General features: G+C 35.7%; 1 protein-coding gene across 1 annotated transcript in view; it reads right to left on the minus strand.

Annotated features, from left to right (window-relative positions):
• RUNDC3B (RUN domain containing 3B) overlaps positions 1-20307 on the minus strand; it is a 52482-nt gene that overhangs the window by 21475 nt on the left and 10700 nt on the right. Inside the window, exons 3-8 of the mRNA XM_039711329.1 lie at positions 15587-15720; positions 13493-13578; positions 10259-10348; positions 7065-7145; positions 5265-5433; positions 305-462 (exon numbers count right to left, since the gene is read on the minus strand). Coding sequence (XP_039567263.1) covers positions 305-462; positions 5265-5433; positions 7065-7145; positions 10259-10348; positions 13493-13578; positions 15587-15720 — 718 coding nt within the window. The remainder of the gene's footprint in view (positions 1-304; positions 463-5264; positions 5434-7064; positions 7146-10258; positions 10349-13492; positions 13579-15586; positions 15721-20307) is intronic.

The following is a 20307-nucleotide window of genomic DNA, read 5'->3' on the forward strand; positions in this document are numbered from 1 at the left end:
AAAATATAAAGAACATTTTATAAAAACATGTAAAAATTTAAGCAAGTTAGGTAAGCTATTTCAGATTTTAAAAATTTTAAATATTTAATCTCAGAATTATTCTGTTTTACACTACTACAGTTTCCAGGGAACCATTCCCAAATCTAAGAGTTGTCAGATAAAAAAAAAAAGCTAAAATACATAAATTTCTTTAAGAAGTTGACTCATTTCCACAGGATTGGAAACTCTACATATTGTATAGTTATATAACTTAAATATTTAAGTAATGCTGCTGCAGCAATGCTTCTCCATTATGCTAACTTACAACTGGTCTTGCAGTTCCACAATGATATATTCCAGCTGCTCCTTCTCCATTTTATGGGCTAGATCCATATCTTCAATTCTTTGTAACAGGAGTTTATTCTGTGAGACAGATTCAGACAGCTGGTTTTCTCTGAGTCGTACCAATTCTTCAAGATAACCCTGAAAATGTAAGTTATTACAAAACTTTAAAAAACACACTATCAAAACCACTTTTGAGTATGAACGTTCATATTTGTTGGTTTATGATGTATACAATTTTATTTTGAGTCTATTGTAGGTTTAATTATTTATTTTTAAACATACTAGTAAATTGACTTTAGATTAGTTTGAGATTTCCTAGTAGGCAACAGGAAAATAATATATTTCTTTATACACTTGCAGAGGAGTAGAAAAATGAAAAAGAAGACAGGAAAGCCACCAGCATGAAAGACTAATTCATCTTTCAAAAACAACTGTAACATGTACAAGAAAAAGATCAGAATTCTGCAACTGAACAGGTGCAGCATGCTAGATGATACACAAGGGTAAGAGTAGACTATATTTACATGGATCTTTATAGTTAATGAAAGGGATCCAGAATTATTATGAATAAAATATCCAATGTTATTTTAAAGTTTGAGCTTTTGAATCACACAATAAAATGACAAAGAAGGTTCCAGCATGTTAGATGTTAGTAACTTCTTAGAAATTGTCAATTCAAACCAAACACAGTAAGTCTACACTGCAAAAAATTGTGCACATTCCTTGAAATCTGTGGAAAAATGTGCAGCTGTTTTATATGTGCCTACATTTTAAAAAGGTATTAAAAACAAAAGGTATTAAAAAAAACGTTTTCAGAGACACAGAATGAGTGTGTCTGTTCTCACCTCCTGTAGAGTGAAGAAAACAGGCTGGTAACAAATTGCTACTAGTGTAATTCATCACCACAAAGACTGTTAAGCATCTTTGAAGCATCTCTGGTTTGAAGTATCTTTGGTATGAGAAGAAACAGAAGGAGCTGAGATTGCCCAAGTTAGGGCTGAAGAGAAGAGGGTAAGGAAAAAGAATCATATCAGTGCACATCAGTGTTTAATGGGAGGGTGTATGCATGATGGAATCAGACTCTTTTCTGTGATAGCCAGTGAAAAGAGGCAATGGGCACAGTCTGAAATACATGCACGTAGGAAACCATTTAAATACAAGAAAACTTTTCTTTCCTCTTTCCTTTTTTCCCCATTAAACAAGCACTGCGATGGATTGTCTGAACAGGCTGGAGAATCTGTATCCCCAAGATATTCACAGCCTGACTGAAAAAGGCCTTGAGAAACCTGCTCTAGTCTACTTTTTTTCTGAGCAGGGGAGATGGACAAGACAACCTCCAGAGGTGCCATCTGACCACAACTATTCTGTGATCCTATAGTTAAATATAGTTCTATCCATTGGGTATATTTAGATTTGACAGGGACTTTTTAGTCTCAGTACAAATTCCAAGGAATCTTGAGAGCTTTTCAGTATGCCTAGTTCTGCCTCATCAAGTATTACTGTTATCTTGACTCCTAATATATTCCTTGGAGTTCTAAGTTAGCACTTCAAAAGTACTAAATGATGCATTACAACATAAATTTCCTGCCTCTTGAAAACATAGAAAAACCCCAAAACAAAATTTAAAAAAAAATCAAACCATTATATAGAAACATTTTAGACCGGAAGCACCAGCATCAGAAACATAATCCCATGTACAGTAAATACCTCTATCTACAATGTCTTGGAGTAGCTTCCTACCAGTAGAAGCATATAAACTTCCAGTATAAACAGTACTCAAATAATTCAGGAGCTTACTATCCAAAAGTGAACAGCTTAAACCATTCCAGAACAGAGAAAGGATAACTCCCACATAAATAACAAATGTGTAAAGCATGACTCATTGATCTGGACAGGAGACAACTTGGAAAAGACAAAGTTGTCGTATTTCCAGAGTGGCCTGGGCAGGGCAGAAAGGAAGAGACAGTTCCTAACTTTTTAAAATGCAAGAGCTAGGAACCATGAAATCAAGCTCCTGGGAGACAGATTCAAAAGACAGAATAGGAGGTAGTTTTTCACACAACAGATGGTAGATTCACAGAATGCTTTGCCAAAAAAAAAAAAAGTTTGGATGGTGAAATTTTACATGGAATCGAGGGGATATTTGACAAGTATTTGGCAGACATCTATCACAGATTACTACACAGATAAACCTTTTAGCTTCAGGCAGCCCCTCAGATGACATACATTGGCTAAGAGTGCATTAGAAGAAAAGTGGGGCATAATCATGTGCTTTGTGTTTGTTCTTCCCTCCACATCTGCTCTGGTCAAGTATACATGATGGGACAGTAGCATAACCAAGGAGCCTTGGTCTAAACCAGCAGAGTGCAGCTGATCCAATAAAGCAATGTGACGATTTAGCTTGCTAAAGTAACACCTGACCCTATCCTACCACTCAAATGGCTCAGAAGAGAGATCTGTATCTTAGCTGCAATCCAATTGCTTGTCACATTGTGACCTGGTGCTATTAATGGCTGCAGCAGACATTGACTTACTTGGGAGGCACAAAAGGAATTTATCACTGTTTGGGCAAAATGAATTACAACAGAGCAAAAGAAAGATCCATCAGACCTACTGTATCAGCTACTAAAGACATTATTTTCAACTTGATCTTCTTGTTGCGAACACTCAGTTTTCCAACACACAGAATGTCAGAAAGCCCTTTTGTTCATATAAAAAGTCTCTGATTAACTGGTACCTACTGCACTGAATGCAACTCAGTCATTGGTGCAACTTATTGGCATGAAAAAAGGGAAGGGAGAGAAACTTGGAAAAAGAGCTCTATTGCAGAGTCCATCTTAATGGTCATTTGTTCAAGTTGTAATAGAACAGATGCGGCATAGCTGAAGTGAATCATATAAAAACTTGGCAGGCACACCCCAAATGAAAATTAGACAACAGAAAATTTTCTGACTGTAGGAAAAATAAGTTATTTTGCTGCTGCAATTGCAAGTAGGCATTCCAAAGGACGACAACTAGGAAAGTGTCAACGGCTGTCAGAGTAGCTACCATTTTGAAAATTGTTTAAATGCACCAAAATTTGCAAAGATTGATCCTACAAATGAATTAAATTCACCCCTATATTAGTAACCTATAGAAGTTAGCAATTCATTAAGAGAATGTTACCAGAAATAACTTCCATGGAATGGGAATTGTTCTAGATCTTGGACTCATGAATAAACCAAAATTACTATTTGTTGTTACAGCCACTGACAATCTTTGTGCTTATACAGACAAAGGTTCCTAGTGATTCTGACTGTGGATGTGGGTCACATGTTTCTACACATGGATGTCACAAATTTGATGGAGTATCTTTGGAAATGAACCACCTGGATATATCAAGAAAAAGAAACATCCACTCTTTTGTTCTCTTCAATGCTTCTCCAGACTGACAACACTCTCCTCACGGTGGGGAAAAGTGTACACTCAAGCTGATCCTGTATTTTTGTCTGGCAAGGATAGGAATTTCTTCTGGAGGTTCAAGAGAAAGGTTTTCATTTATGTATTTGAAGAGATTCCTTTTGAACAGCATACTTGCTTTATATAAGCAGGGAAAATGCCCTCTGTTACCAGAGAGGACCCCAGGAACACAAGTTCCTTCCATAAGGAAAGTGACACCATACCAGCTGAGAAGATTGGACCAGAAACCTGGAGGCAATAGTTCAGGTCATATTTCAAAAACAAACTCTAAGTGACCCAAAACACAAAAGCAATAATTGTATGCATCATTTTTTAAAAGAATATAAATATATATTATTCCATAGTAAAACTGAATCTTTCACTGATACTTAGAAAAAGTCTAGCTTCTTTCAAGTGCATTGAAATAAACCAATTTTGATTCTACCTATTCCATATTGAGGGAAATAATTACACCTCCAAGCACCCTTGCATGGCTCCAGCCCTTTATATGGTTGACTCTATTCAGAGTTTCACAAAAATCAAATTCTTATGCTAGGAAAACAGAACAATAAAAACACTAATAGAAGTTATTTTTTAAAATGTAACCAGTATATTTAATTTTTTTTCCTGTAGTTTTTCCTGACCCCTCCTTTCTTTCTTTGTGCACTACTTCTTTGTTGTGTACGAAGAGTCGGCCCTCTTCTCTCCCTACTAGCTAATATGCATTGTAATTACTGTGGATGTAATAATGCTGTTATGAAAAACTGATAAGTACTTTGCTTTAAAATACTAAATTATTAAAAGGTTTGGATATATATTTATTTCACTTCACCTTTAACTTAAGGTATGTTGGGTGGTAGATGGAAAACCCACCTTTGGTTTCTGTAGTTACATTCAATATGCCACCTAAATTAAAATCCAACACAAACACATCCTTTCACGTTTTCCTTTCCCACTTTGCTTCAATCAAGTTGTAAAACTACCTATATTCTAAAAACCCATCCCCGTATCACTGAGAAGACAGTTTTACCTTCCATCTAAATGGATTACTTTGCTGATCCTTTTTGTTTAGATTAAGACTAAGTGTTAAACATCACTACCATCATAAAAGCCTTCAACTGTCAGTCTACCTACAATAAAAATCTGTGAACTCTAAGGAAGAGAAAATTCATGTGAACTTCAAGCTCACAACCTAACAGCATTAGAGATAGTGTCTGTAACTCCAAGACTGGATAAAGAAGCCAAAGCTTCGACATCAGATTGTGAAATCTGATCCCTGAATTATTGCTATTCTCTTCCCCAACTCATCAAGCCTCTTTTCTCTCAAATCAGTGAGCAAAGATGCTTGGGATACTCTGAGTATCATAAAATATAGGACCACTTACATGAAGCTAAACAACATCTAATAATATATTTTCCTGCCTTTACTTAGATGGATATGTCACCAGTTGGCTGGTGATGAGCTTTGGTTCCACAGCCCCCACATAAAACTAATCTTTTACCTTCTGTTCCAATGCAAGCCGGTACTTCTGTTCTACCCTTTTGCATTTGTTGTACCAACTGTTTTCATCTGTGATGAAAGGAGGACCAATGTTCTCTGGAGTACTGCCTTCACTGCCACTACTGCCCAGCGTTCTCAGCTCTTCTTCATCACTGCTGATACTGTCAGAACTGAAGAATCATATTTATTAGTCAAGTCAAAAGCTGCACTTATAAAAATGCAAATTCTGGTTGAAGTTGAAACATTGTATTTCTTAAAAAGCTCTTCAAACAAAAAAACCAATATGGAAACGTTGGGATATGATGGATTACTAAACACAATTTGTATTTCAAGCTTTTGTTTCTATAGCCACCTAAAAAATAGACAACATTTGCTTGTGATCTTTGCCAAGTTAGACAACTGTATGTGGGCTACTTTCCTTAGTACAAAGGGTAAATGCATTACAATATAGATTTTGTTTCTTAAAAAAAAGAAAAAAAAAAGCAGAAACCCAAAAAAGTGGTTGTCATTATGTTAAATCAAGATAAATCAGAATGTATATCTATGTTTATAGCAAAGATCTTGTGCCTGTTACTTCACAGAATATATTTCCCTACACAGTAAGTACACTCATTGTTAAAATATCTTCATATCTTCCAGAATCAGTGCATGCTAGAGAATGCAGACATCTGTCTCAAAGAATTTATTTTAGTCAAGAGAAGACAGAGGGGATATCATCAATGCATATAAATATCTCAAAGGCAGGTGTCAAGAGGATGCTGCCAAGCTCTTCTCAGTGGTGCGCAGTGACAGGAAGAAGAGCAATGGCAATAAACTAAAACACAAGAAGTTCCACCTCAACATGAAGCAGAACTCCTTTACATGGAGGGTGGCAGAGCACTGGCGCAGGCTGTCCAGGGAAGTTGTGGAGTGTCCCTTGCTGCTCCAGGTGTCACGTGCTACTGTGTCACCTGTCTTGGCAGGGGTTTGGACTGGGTGATTTCCAAAGGTGCCTTCCAACACTAACAATTCTGTGATTCTGATTTATCCCAGTACCCATTTGAAAACCTTCCCTTACAACTATATCTCCCCCTACACTAACAGAATTTACTAGGTTTTTTTAAGTAGTCATTTCCATAACCCCATGATCCTGCCATGATACAAACTGAATCATAGTTTGTCACTAAAGCTAGTTGAAAACTTCAAGAGAGTAACGAGATGTTTCATGTTCAGTTGTACCTCTTCAAGACTATTCCTAACTGCTTCTCTCCTTTTGGTAAACCTAATAACAGAAAATTAATTTCCATGCTTTTTGGTGATGCCAAATTGCTACTTGATTTATTAGACAGTAAGAATTATTTTAATTATTAATCATAAGGCTGATCAGAGAAGCAAAAAATCAGTTGATGTAGCCTGGTCACGACTCTGTGATGTGCTAATGGCTTATATTGCCTATGTCATATCTTATATTTATCAGGGTATATATTATTTTTATTTACAAAATAACTATTTTGTTTTATGGCTACACAGAAAAGGCCTAAGAGAGAAGATAGCTTGGTCTGGTGATCATCAAAGGAGATGCAGTATTCATTTTCCACTGAACTGTTATTCTGAATCAAGGAAACACAATTAGCATGACTCATGTTTCATGAATCATGTAACAATTCCACCAGTCTGAAAGAGTGAGGTAGCTGAGTGTACAGGTTTGCACTTAGAGATAAATATCATTTTGCATATGAAATGAAAAATAAGAGGCCAAATAAAAAGTAAAATCTTGCCAATGAAATAAAACTTTAAAAAGCAGAGTAAAGCCAAAAAGTACCTTTGGGTGAACTTCAAGTACGGTGTATAATCTATGACAGCTGGATAGCTTCCATCCAATCCCTCACCCTTCAGACAAAAACTGATAAAACATCAACAACAACAAGTTTATTACAAGAAATATAAATTATAGAGACAGTTGAATATTACCAACCTGAAACTTCATTTTTTGTAATTTTTTGGTGCTATAAACCCTAATTTTTAAACACTCGCTTTTATTCTTAATAAAACAGAGATGGCAAGAGAATAACCAGAAAGCTAACTGACACAGCAGAAACAGAAGAATTATGGACAAGCTTGGAATTTTCCACATTTAACATAATTTAAAGGGTTTGCAGAATACTTATATAACCATTTTACTAAGTAAAAAGTAATTTTCTCAAAAATATTTCAGGGTCTTTCTCCTTTCAGACACTTAAAGGTGCTGAGGTGCATGAAGCTGAGGAACACAAATGAACCTAACTTTTGGAAAATTTTCTTAAATGGCTGTAGCTTTACAAAGCTTTCATTTACACTGTATCCTTTCTTTTACTGAAAATAAATTATTGCATTTCAACTATGTTTAATGATCAAAGGAGTGACAAAATGATCACGCTTCTACAAGGCTCATATTCCTCATTCCTATCTCTGTTATTGATAAACAGATTCTAATAAGTCACAGCTTCTGCTAACTGAATTGCAAAGTACCTTTTTTGACAATGCAGTAATTTAAGTGCTATTTGGGAAGTACATCTAAAGGGTTGTTGGTTTTTTCCCCAAAATAAAAAGAAAAAGAAAGTGAAAAGCAGCCCTCCAAGAGCACAATTATCTAATTCCTTATTGCTGTGAGGGAAGAAAAAAAAAATCAGATTATGTTCTCACACAAGCTCGCTCATCTCCAGCCCAAACTTGTATTTACAGCTCCACATAGATAAGCTAGTCAACATTTATAAGAGATACTGAACTGAAAAAAACAATCTCATGTATAACATGCAAGGAGTGGATACAGCTCCTCAGCCATTCAAATCACAATACTGCGAAGGCTCTGCTCAGTGGTTCCAAGCAACAGGACAAGAGTCAAGGGGCAGAAACTGATGCACAGAAAATTGCAACTGAATATAAGGAAGAACTTTTTTACTGTGCAGCTGACCGCACACTGGAGCAGATCGTCCAGAGAGGTTGTGAAATCCCCCACTGGAGATATTCAAGAACCATCTGGACACAATCCTGTGCCATGTGCTCTAGGATAACCCTGCCTGAGCAGAAAGGTTGGATCAGACAACCCTCTGTGGTCCCTCCCAACCTGAAACATTCTCTGATATGTGGCACAATAAAAACACCCCTGTAGTACTAAGCTCCCTTTTAGCACAGAAAATTCTTAGACTCTTAAAAGCTGCATTGACAAAATGTAAATGTATTTAAGAGCCAATCAGCAGTCTGAATACCATTAACAGGTTCCTTTATATTAGAAATCAGAGGACAAAGAAAGAACAAGTAGTCATGCAACTAAGCTCTCATACCCTAGTATGTACCACGGAGGCTTTTGAGAGACAAACACAGTCACTTGATGATTATTTATGAGAGGATTTACATAATGCAGACCTAATCTTGCAATGCTTATTCACGTATAGCTGTCCTTCCAAGTACAGGGCTAATACAGAAGCAGTTTAAATTCAGATTATGTAAAGCTTAAACTAATAAAATCTAGTAAGATTTGAATTTTGCTGTACACAAGGCTAGCACTCTTATCATCCTGCAGCACACTTCTGCTCTTCCAGAACATATGTTGAGGATATAGTTAAGCCAATCTAATGACACAATGCTGGAAAAAGAAGCTATCCTGTGTTTTCAACCTCTCCCTCCCTATTTTTTCAATTTTTTTTTTTAATGCAAACATAACATTTCCCTCCTTACACTGGTATTGGCTCTGACTCCATGACAGTTCAGTAGCCATCAAGATCTGCATTTTTACATTGATTCCTTTTTTTTCCTTTTCCCCACCCAGCTGCAGTTCCATAGCCAGATGAACTAAATGTTCTTTACCACCAGAAAGGGAAAACACTGCTCGTTCCTTATTTGCTCCTTTTCTTCTCTAAGCATTCTTCTCTCATAATCTCTGACACTAATAGGAGGCTCCGGTGAACCAAACTAGCTAACTGAAAAAGAACTATCCAGTCCTCTTACTGGGGATGTTTTTTCATTCTTCAACAATTTAGCTGGCTCATAGAAGGGTCCAACAAGCCTGGCACAGAGCTACATAAACAGCAGTAAATCTCTAAAGGGCCTTTTGGCAATGGTCAATCACTCAACACATCCATTCTGTTTTCTAGCAGTTTGCCTCCTATATTGGTTTGTGACAAGCATTAATGCCACTGCAAGGTAAATACTAACAGTGAACTGACAGAAGAATGAAGAACAGCAATATCAGTCTCTTTTTCGTTGTGCTGGATTATGAAACTCTCTGCCAGTGGGTCTGCCTGGGCCAAACTGGCCCAACCAGGCATATTAACAAGGTCTTGCACCAGCCAGGTTCTATCTTTTTACAGGCACTGTAATCTTTATATATTGCTGATGGGTTTTTTTAATATATGTACATATATAGATACACATGCCGTGCTGGTTTTTTTATTATCTAGGGTGTGCTTGCACCATTGTTACCTCAAAACCACAGAATTAACCATATAGGAAAGCCCACAAAAGCCTGGCTAGAAATTGCAAAGGTCAATTAATGTAAGCAGTTCAGCTGCAGGTAATTTTGACACAAATTGATATTAAATGGTCATTTGTATTTTATGTTTTTCAAATTTAGAAGTGTTAAAGATTACCTTCTACATATGCAGTTACAGTTCTATCCTCAAGTACCAGGACATAACCAAGTATGATACAGTTTTTCTTACAGTTTAAAAGTAAATTTAAAAGATGTCATGTCTATAAGCTTCATTTAATAGGTTTAAAATACCTTCTGCAATTATACTTCTTTCCTTTTAGAATTTTGATACCTGAAAAAACTACCCCATAATCATGCAGTTACATAAAAGCATAACTTGGTTCTTATCTAGAAGAGCCATTCAAGATCTCTCCCTTGCCCTTCTTCTTTACCTCAACCTAAGATTTGTCTCTCAAACTACCACAGGAATTTAAGAATGTTTTCCATAATACATTGATTTGTAAGTACTTTTCCTGAGCATTTTTTTGTAAAGCACACAAATACAGTACCTGAAATCAATTGCATTGAGTCCCAACAGCATACCAGCAAGCATATTTGCTTCTTCACCAAGAACAATTGCTCCATCTTCATAAAACCTCCTTCAGCAAAAAAGAAATTAATTCAGCTGTTTTTCATATTTAGCAGAAAACTGAAGAAATCCAGTTTAAACTAAAACAATTCATGAACCCCAGAAGCATTCATATTTAATTTCAAATAAAGTAAACTAATAGATGACATAGCACAAAACAGCACAATCTTAAAACACGGAAGAATTTAGACATAAGCAAAAAGAATTTTCAACATTAGTCCTATGAACTAGTAGAACAGGATGGATAAAATATAAAAAAATTATAAAGGCATGTTATACTCTACCTCTAAAAGGAAGAATTTGTGTCATCTACATAAAGAAATAATGATCCCATCACATGTAGGATGGATAAAATACAAAGAATAATTATAAAGGCATGTTATACTTTACCTCTAAAAGGAAGAATTTGTGTCATCTACATAAAGAAATAATGATCCCATCACATGAAAAGATGTTCTCTTTCACAACTGTACTTGCAGGTGCTTTTAAAGTTCAACATTCAATTTCCATTCCTAGGGGTTGATCTTTTTTAAAAAAATATTTGCACCAATCAGCTATTTTTCATGTAGTTTACCTTTTCTTAAAATATTGCATGCTGGGAAGATGCATGCTGGAAGGTCATCAGAATTCACCTGAGAATTACATGTGGTAAGAGGGAAACCAAGAAGTGCTCAGTACCAAAGGCAAGATTGAAATGTCACTTAGAAAGAACTGTAATGCACAGTTCACCTTGAAGGTGCCAGATTACTGACTACAACCAGACAAATACCAGCAATGCTGCCCTACCAAAACTCCATCTGTTTTAAGAATTGCATGAAACCTTCTGGATAATTCAGAGAGAGCTCCAGTTGGCTGCATGGTGAACATCCAGAAAAAACATGTTTTGAGGCACAGCTCCAGAAACTGAACTGTGTTATAATGCATGCTGTGAGAAGTCCCACTTTTGCAGCTTTGTAACAGACATCCATTCACTACACAGAGATGAGTCGTCCAAGATCTCAGATGTTCTCAGTAGAAGGAATAAATCTGTAAGACTTCCTCTCATATAGTGCTGATAGTGAGGCTAGGAAGTAGAAACTCAGCTCTGTATGCCCTGACTTCAGGAAGGGCACTAGGAGGCTAAGCTGGCTGAGCCAGAACACTGAGCTAGAGGGACTCCAGTCTGATTCAGCACAGTGACTCTTACTTGTGAACAAACAGCATTGCCCACCGTACATGCAGATTACCAGCCATTTCACTGGCATTTGTAAAATCACTGCCAGGTACCAATCTGCACTAAGTTCTTGAAAAATAGTGCCTAGGAAGAAATCACACAAAAAGGACAAGGCACACCTTCAATGGTGAGATGCAGAAGTTAGCCTGGCAGTGCCAGGGTTAAATACAGCTGCAGTAATATAGCCAAACCAATAGTCCCCTTGGAAAATTCACAAATCTTCATTCAGCTATACACTTGACATCTCACAACACGCAACAGTCTGCTATATTTTGAGTCTGACCAATTAGTTAGAAAAAGAATTCTGTGCCTATGCTTAACACAACCCCTCTTGAAGTGTAATATGCACATGCAGCACTAAGAATGTGCTGCTTCATTCAAGTACTACCTCCAGGCAGCTAAACACAACAGTGAGGTTTAAAAAGAGCTATCAGAATAATAGATAATCTTGTATTCTACATACATGTGCAACACAAGAAACTTATAGTTTATACCAATAATTATTAAAGATGTATATAGTAAAATATATGATTTAAAATGCTAAATAAATTATGCAAAGCATCACCCAAAAATCAGGTTAGTTATTAGGTGTCTGAAATCCCACACGGGAAAAGAAAATATGTCCATTGTTGCTAGTGGCTTTGAAATCCATACAACTAAAATCTGAAAAAGTATTTTTTATTTCCATTAGATGTATTTTAAAACATTACTTCAAAAGAAACTTTGCACTTACTATCTTTGGAATGCAAGAGAAGTTGTTTCAAAAAGATATACCACTGAAAGAACATTCAAATATATTAAACATTAACATGTTCAAATAAATGAAATTGAAACTGCTAATCAAATAGGACCACTGTTATCCACTAACAAACTACGCTATCAAAACAGGGACAAAGAATGTACTACTTAACTACATAATTTGTGACCCTACTCTTCCTCATCTCCTCCTTAGTAACCCATGTGACTTTTCAGTTTGACGCAGCATTAGTAAATCTTTTCCAGATTTTCTTTGTTTTTTATGCTTCTTGTCTACTATAAATTCAAGCAAATCTGCGTAAAATAAGAGAACAGGTCTTGAAACTGCAATGAAATGGGCTGTTTACCTAGTTGTGTTTCAAAGTCATCTTAATACTGGTAAACTATATGGAAATCTCTGGACAAATATTGTTAAACAAATAATATGCTAAACGAACAGAAGTCCTTACAGAGAAAATTCTTGTTTTAATACTCTATTCATTATGTCTAAACTTTAAGAGTTCAACACAAAGTACATGTTACAGATCTACCTGTATTCAGATGACTTCATTAAAAATCTGTAAAACATACTCATTACAAGATAAAATTGCATCTAATAATCACATTATCTAAAACCAGTCCAAAACTGCTAGAGAATTCTCTACCACAAAGAATATTCTCATCCCCGATTTTATCATCAAAGTTAAAACAAAAATCTGTTACACATTTTTCTTATTTTATCAAGAATCCTAGCTATGCCTGATCACTAATTCTGCTGCTCTACAGTTCTCAAGAGGTTCCTGGAATTCTTTTCCTTTTTTCTTCAGAAGAAGTTCTATAAAAATTATTTTACACTGAGTCCTTAGGCTTTCTATCAATTTTGAAAGGAATACTACATCTATCCCTACTACACCAAAATTTCAGCTTTAGTTCCTATTTCAGAGAGGTTTTTTTTTGCTTCTGACTTTTCAAGAATTCCAGGCTTATTCCAACATTTTTTAAATCCCAATAAGATTTTCAATTTTGCAGTTTTACCCAAGCTAAAACCAAATCCATACCAGCTCTAGATACCTCTCACTAGGTTACAGGTCTTTCATTAATGACATCCTTTACTACACAAATCAAGTGCGCCATTCACTTCCGAATATAAGTCACTCACTTAAACAATATTTACTAAAATATTGCAAAAAAAGAATTATTGTAGACCTTGTTGTTTTGAAGTCTCTCAGAGCTGTGGAAATGTATTCAGACAAATGTTTTTCCATAAGTGCTACTCTTATCCATGCTCGACCCTGTAAGACAAAACAGATATCAAATATTTAAGTATTACAGAAAGAAACAGTTTTACCATCTGAAACCATTGATTTACCTGAATAAATGACTGATAAAACTAGCAGTAAACAGAAACAGTTGCTAGGACATACTTCATTACAGCAGTAATAAAAGGACACAAAGTTTACTGTGCAAGTTATTCAAGTTTTAAGGAGAGGGTGGAGGTTTTTTCTTTAATTATATGCTCCAGCCTTTTGAAAAGCTCATGTATGTGAGAGGCAGCAGATCAGGGCAGAAAGCTTAACATTTTAAAATCAATGGTACTGAAAGCATCCAATTGTTTCCACAGTAAAGTGGCAGAAACTTGTCCTCAAAGTGATTCTCTGTGTTAATTCAAATATTTGAGGGATTTACATAAAAAAATTAATTGTACAATATTTTTTCTCCTCAGTAACAACATTATTATAGAATGTGCATATAAAATACAGATATGAAATCAAATCCAAGAGACCTAAATCTTTTAGAGTCCAAAAGCAAAACTTCACTCAAACAGTTCCATAAACAACAGCAATACCTTTAAAAAAATAACCCTTAGGAAAGCACATTGTGCTGTGTTTGTAGGTCTAGTGCACAGGATTGAGGCTTACAAGAGGAAGACATTTCAATGGCTGCCACAGTTATGAGTATGTTCCTGAGAACACCAGGAACAATTCTTGTAAACCATATAAACTTACAAATACTTAGGTAAGTAGTAAGATGTCTTTATGCTTAATATCTTTGGTGCTTATTGGCATCTAGCTGAATATCAGACATTCTACCAGAACCAGCAATAGATTATAATCCTACTTCAGGGTGACCTAACTGTGGCCTTCTAGAGAGCCTACAAGAAAGATGCAGAGAGACTTTTTACAAGAGCATGTAGTGACAGGACAAGGGGGAGTAGCTTCAAGCTAAAAGATGTCTCTGCCCACAGCAGGGGGATTGGAGCTAGACAGTCTTCAAAATCTCTTCCAACGCAAATTATTCCACGAGTCTATGAAATGCTAAATAAAATGGCTTTTATAAATACAAATAGCATAGCAAAAAATTTAACATAGAAACTAAATTAGATCCCACTGAAATTAGGATATTTACCTGGATAGCTGCCTTTTTGTTGCATTTATTTAGAACGTGACTGAAACCATGAAAATGATGATGCTGCTTTGCTAAGGACTAAAGCCTATGCACCTCCAGTGAAAGCAGAGCCAACTAGCACAGGCAAACCCATGCTGACAGCTTCAGGCTCAGGACGACACTTATCTGGACCACCAGTCATACTGGTGCACATGATGGGTATTTGTGTCAACATGCTTGCTGTCTTTTCATATCCAGACATTCAAAATACTCCCCTAAAAAACTGAACACTGTTCTTCACGCTCACTGCACAAATCAGGTTCTCTGTCTACTGTTTGGCATGAAGTATTCCACAGAGTAATAGTAAGGTTTTATTTATTTATAAGAATATTTCATAAAATAGCCTTGCATCATCTTATCTGCTGTATTTAAATATTCATATCTATTAAAATCTCAGAATTCAGAAAGATCTATAAAACAAATCTTAAGAGCTCATCACGCCTATTCTATCAGTGCATAAATTCTACATGAAGTAAAATGACTAGAAGGGAAAAGAAAAAAATCACCCAATTTCTACAATTTTAACATTTCTTAGGCATGTACACAAGAATTTAATTTCCCTTCAAAAACTGTTTTTTCGAAAAATTATGTAAAGTAAAAAATCTGAGGACAATCCTTTTATAATATAACCCAATCACTGAATTGAGAATTTTTATACTGAGTAAGAAATCTTAAATGAAACACATTTCAATTTAAAAGTGGGGCTTTTTAAAAGCAAATATTTACTAGGCACATAAAAAATATTTTGAACAATTAAAAAATGTGTAGAGCAAGCTAAGTACTGTGGGTTTTTTACAGGTAGAGAAATGTCACAGCAATGTAGTAAAAAGTCACTTTAGCCTTTCTCTTCCCTACCTTAGCTCTAGAAGAACCGACGTTCTCCATGTTCTCAATACTGCAGATGCAATTGTGAGAGACTTTTCGGCAAGCTACGCGAATGTAGTCCCAGAAACTACGAGGGCTTTCATAGCCGAACCAGGTGATCTGACCTTAAACCAAAACACAAGACACAGAAAGATTTATGGACCTCCCTCTCTGCTTATTGGAGATAAACATAATTAAATACTCCCCAATACGCTGCCTTTACTGTAAGGATTTTATACAAACAATGTATAAATGAATCCCTACTGAAAACTGACCCACAGATGTAAAAAAAGTTGCATTATGCAGTTCATCTTGGTTTGAAAGTGATGCACAAAGAGAAGTTTAGGGTGGGCTTTGTGTATATATGTGTATTTTCTTGGGCTTTTTCTTGTTATTATGCTAAAATAATACCCAAGAGTCCTTCACAGAACCCTTCAATCACAACAGAGCACAAACTTATGACTTAAAAATATGACACAAGAAGTATTTGTGTTATTTCTATAGGCAGCATATACATTTCACTAATACAGTCAAGTAAAGAGATTTTTCTTTTTAAAATTATAGAAATAAATATAAAACACCATTTTGCTGTGATCATGCTATCTTTATTTTAGGAACAGATTATATTTTTTCAAAAAGTAGTTTCATTTGAAGAGAAGCCAATGCATAAGCAAAAAAGTTTTGCAATCACAATTTCTTTTGAGTGTAGACAGAACATTCCCTCAGAAGCTGAGAGAAAATAATTGAGTAGATAATTACCACTTCTGGAACTACAACCAAAATCCTTCACATTTTTTCCAGTTTGCAATGTATTGCACTTAGAAAATGAAAGGCAAAACTACAAAGCACTTGCAACATTTCCATATAATTTTCATCAGCAGCACAACAGCTCAACCCCGTTTTTCAGAGTGAACAGCACACTGCTCTCACTTTGGACATACCTGCAAACAGGTATGGAACACATAAGGTTAATATTGCCCTCTGGTGACTCCCAGCAGTGGTATGTTCAAAACCCTTTCTTCATACAAAATGAGTTCTTTTTAAGCTGATTTTATCTTATTTCAAGTCTTGAATTGCAGTTATGAAGCTTTACTAATGTATGAGAAAGACTTCTACACTTTTTCTGTAAAAAGCTCAGATTTCAAGAAAGAATATATGAGTGATACTGTAAATCATACATACTGAAAATAAAATTCAAAATATGTGGTTTTATCTGACATGACTAGACTTAGCTTCAAGCATAGCCAAAGTAGTGTCAAAGGTCTGTCACCTATGAGCTGAAGAAATTCAAGTGGCAGGTTCTTCTTGCCCTAGAGGGTGCATGTCACTTGACTTTGTGGTCCATCTGCTTCCTTCACCAAAGATACATTTATTAAATTCAAAGCATGATAAAAGACTTTAAAAAACACACAGAAAAGAAAAAAAGGCACAAGCAGGAAGAATTCATATATAATATCCAATATAACAAAGAAAAAACTAGAATTCCAAGGTGTCACAGTTACTGTAGTTTTAGATCTGCTCAGCTCTAAGGACTAAAATAAAGAAATTCCACATGATAAGTGCTTTTACAAACTTATTATTTTTGTTGAAATGCAAAGTTTAGTGGACAGCAACAAAAATTCAACAGCATTTTAACAACACAAAAAGCTACAGATATTTTTCATATTCTTCACCAAATCAAAAACATTTCTGCCCTAGCAATTGTACCTACAAAATTAAATGCAGCTATGGTGTAAAGACGACTTCATATCATCAGTTCCAGTTCTAACTCCTAAAGGCAAGCATATGATATAGTAACTTTTGTGGTTTTTTTCAAACTATCCTAAGGGCAGAATATATTTAGCAAAAACCAGTTTCACTCCAGTTTTCTGAAGCTCCTAATGCATAGCAATTCCTTTTACAATTGAACACCTGAAAAAGACATGGTCATTTAAAACAATAAGTAACTTTACAACAGAAATCCATACCAGCACACAGCACTGACTTGGCTTACACTGATCAAGAAATCCAGCTGGCCATAATTCAACATACTCTAACATCACAGTGGGCTCCCATCTCACTCCAGCTCTGTGAGAGGGTGCAATGGGCTTCAGACTTCAGCATTATCTTCCCTTGAAACTCGGAGCCAACTCAGCACCTTTTGTGACTCAAGGTCTCCTACATTTCACTATTCTGTTCCTACACATTTAAACGTTGCCCTCATTCTCATAACTAATATAATCTGAAAAAAACTTTCTCAATCTATCTGTACACAAAAAAATGCTGGAAAAGACTGACTGAGAATAGTGAGAATGTATTTTAAGAAATACCAAATAAGATTTTAAACTATAGATTTACTAAAATTTTAAAATCTTTCAGCATTTGAAATTTATTTGGCCCGTAAACCACCCAATGCACACAGCTGTGAAAAGTCTCAAGAAGGAGAAATTAAATAGCTCCCACTACTCAGCACCTGTCAGGCTTTGCCTGCAGTACTGTGTCCATTTCTGGTCTCTACAATTCAAGGGCAGGATCAGATTGGAGAGGATCCAAAGGAAGGTCAGAAAGATGTTCAAAGGGTTGTTAAACCTGTCCCATGAGGAAATACTGAAGGTATTAGGTTTTTTCTCTCTAGGGAGGAGAAGGCTCAATGGGAGAACTCATTATAGTTTTCCAGTACTTAAAGAGGGTGAAGGCTCCCTCCTTCCAAGGAGCCACACAGAAGACAAAAGGCAACACATACAAGTTGCACTGGGAGAGGCTGCATCCCAAGAAAGAAATTTTTTTTCGAACAGGAACCAAAATTCACTGTGACAACATCCCCAGTTATGTGGTAGAGTTTCCGTCACAGGATGTTTTCAAGATATGATTGGAGAGGGTGCCAGATATTCTCATCTAAACTCCCATCCCCAAACAATTGGGTCAAATGATTCCTCAAGGACCCTTCCAAATTCTGTTGGGCTGTTCTATGGTTTCAAAATCATAGCTAAATTTTAAAAGATCTTAATAAAATTGAAAGCTAGTTTTAGTATAGAACTTACATTCTGTCAAAGTATGTCATAAGGAAAGAGGAAGCTTCTCAGCAGGTGCACAGGAAAATGAGCATGTGGTCTTTGCTGTAAAGTTCATATGTCATCAGAAGATGTAGAAGCTGACAGCTATTCCAACAGAAATTATGTTGGTTTTGTCAGCCAAACAAAATTGTTAGGTAAACACAGAAGCTGCATGTGTAATAGTAAACATTGTTCAAATAAATTCCATTCCTGTCTACAGAACTGCAAAGCAAATAGAAACAAATTGTGATTTTCTTTTCTTTTGCTTTCACCACATTTTTGCAAACTGCTGCACACCTACTTGTATCAACCCATTTCTGTTCTGACAACTAGATACAAACATCCACAGTTATCACAGACCCTTTTCATGCCCAATAAATTCTTCACAAATAAGATTGAACAGTCTGATCGCTGATCAACTACAGTCCAATTTAATTTCCAAAGTTTCACAGTTGCAAAGAAGAAATGACTATGATGTTGCAAGGTAAAGACAGATTGTCTCCAGATTCCCCTATGTTATTTAGTTTGCTGGAATTTTTTCTATCCAATAAAAAGTAAGTTTTAGTACAACTTCTTGCTAACAAACTGGCGTGATCTTTGAGGAATTTCTGAGATACCTATCCTTACTTTGAGCCTACAAAATGGGTCATTAAATACTTAGAGTATTCAGAGACCCATAAACTCAGTCCTCCAAGACAATTATAAGTTCATTTACAAATTTTCTCCATACAAGAAGAATGAACTAAGCCACAAATTACACAAGAGCTCTCCTGTTTCTTCTTAGTCAAAAAGGATAATTCAGTATGTGTGTATAGATACTAAATCTAGTAACAAAAGCTATTCTGCTAACATTATTGCACCAAATAAAGGGCTATCACAGCTATATGTTTGTCTTCTTCATGACAGTAGTGCCTTTAGTTTTTATACCCTCAACCTTTTCCACTGCCATTATATCACCATTACCTTAATAATTTAATCCAGCAGACTTGTTTCTCTCAGAACAAAGAGCATTGCAAGCTGCATTTTACTGACTCAAAGAACTCCTGAAATTTAGGAGTTACATAGATTGGATAGATAAAATCAGCTTCCATGGACTACCCAAGCAGAAGCTTTTGGTATGTTTATAGTGCCTCCTAAACATACAGGAAAATAGGCACACGAAGTTGTGAACGTGTCAAAATAGCACAGTACAGCATAATTTTTGTGTCCTCATGGTGGCAAATGCAAGTAAGCATACAGATGACAAGTGTGCTCACAGTAACCACGATATGCAAAAATTACACAAGTCACAAGCAAAATGCACTAGATACATTTACACACTGACACATTACACTATTTTCTAAACACACATACTGGCTAGGAGTTTGGATATCAAACATTTTTGCTGCACAAATTATATTATGGCCATAGAAATCTACAGTAGTTATTCACATTTTTCATTAAGTGAGTAGTAACTCACCTAATACTAACTTAAAAGTGATAAGAAAAGGCAGAAAATAATACAGTCTAGTTATATAGTAAAGACAAAATACACATCATTTTGAAATTACTTCAGGTTTTAAATCATTGGATATATCTCAGATCAAATCCCAAGTACTGCTGCTGAACACTTTTGATGTCCTACCATTTCTGCACTATGTGTATATACTTGGCTGATCTGATAAAAAAGACACTTACAGG

The sequence above is a fragment of the Passer montanus genome, unplaced genomic scaffold, assembly GCF_014805655.1.
Source record: "Passer montanus isolate IOZ18808 unplaced genomic scaffold, ASM1480565v1 scaffold10, whole genome shotgun sequence".
Taxonomy (NCBI): Eukaryota; Metazoa; Chordata; class Aves; order Passeriformes; family Passeridae; genus Passer; species Passer montanus.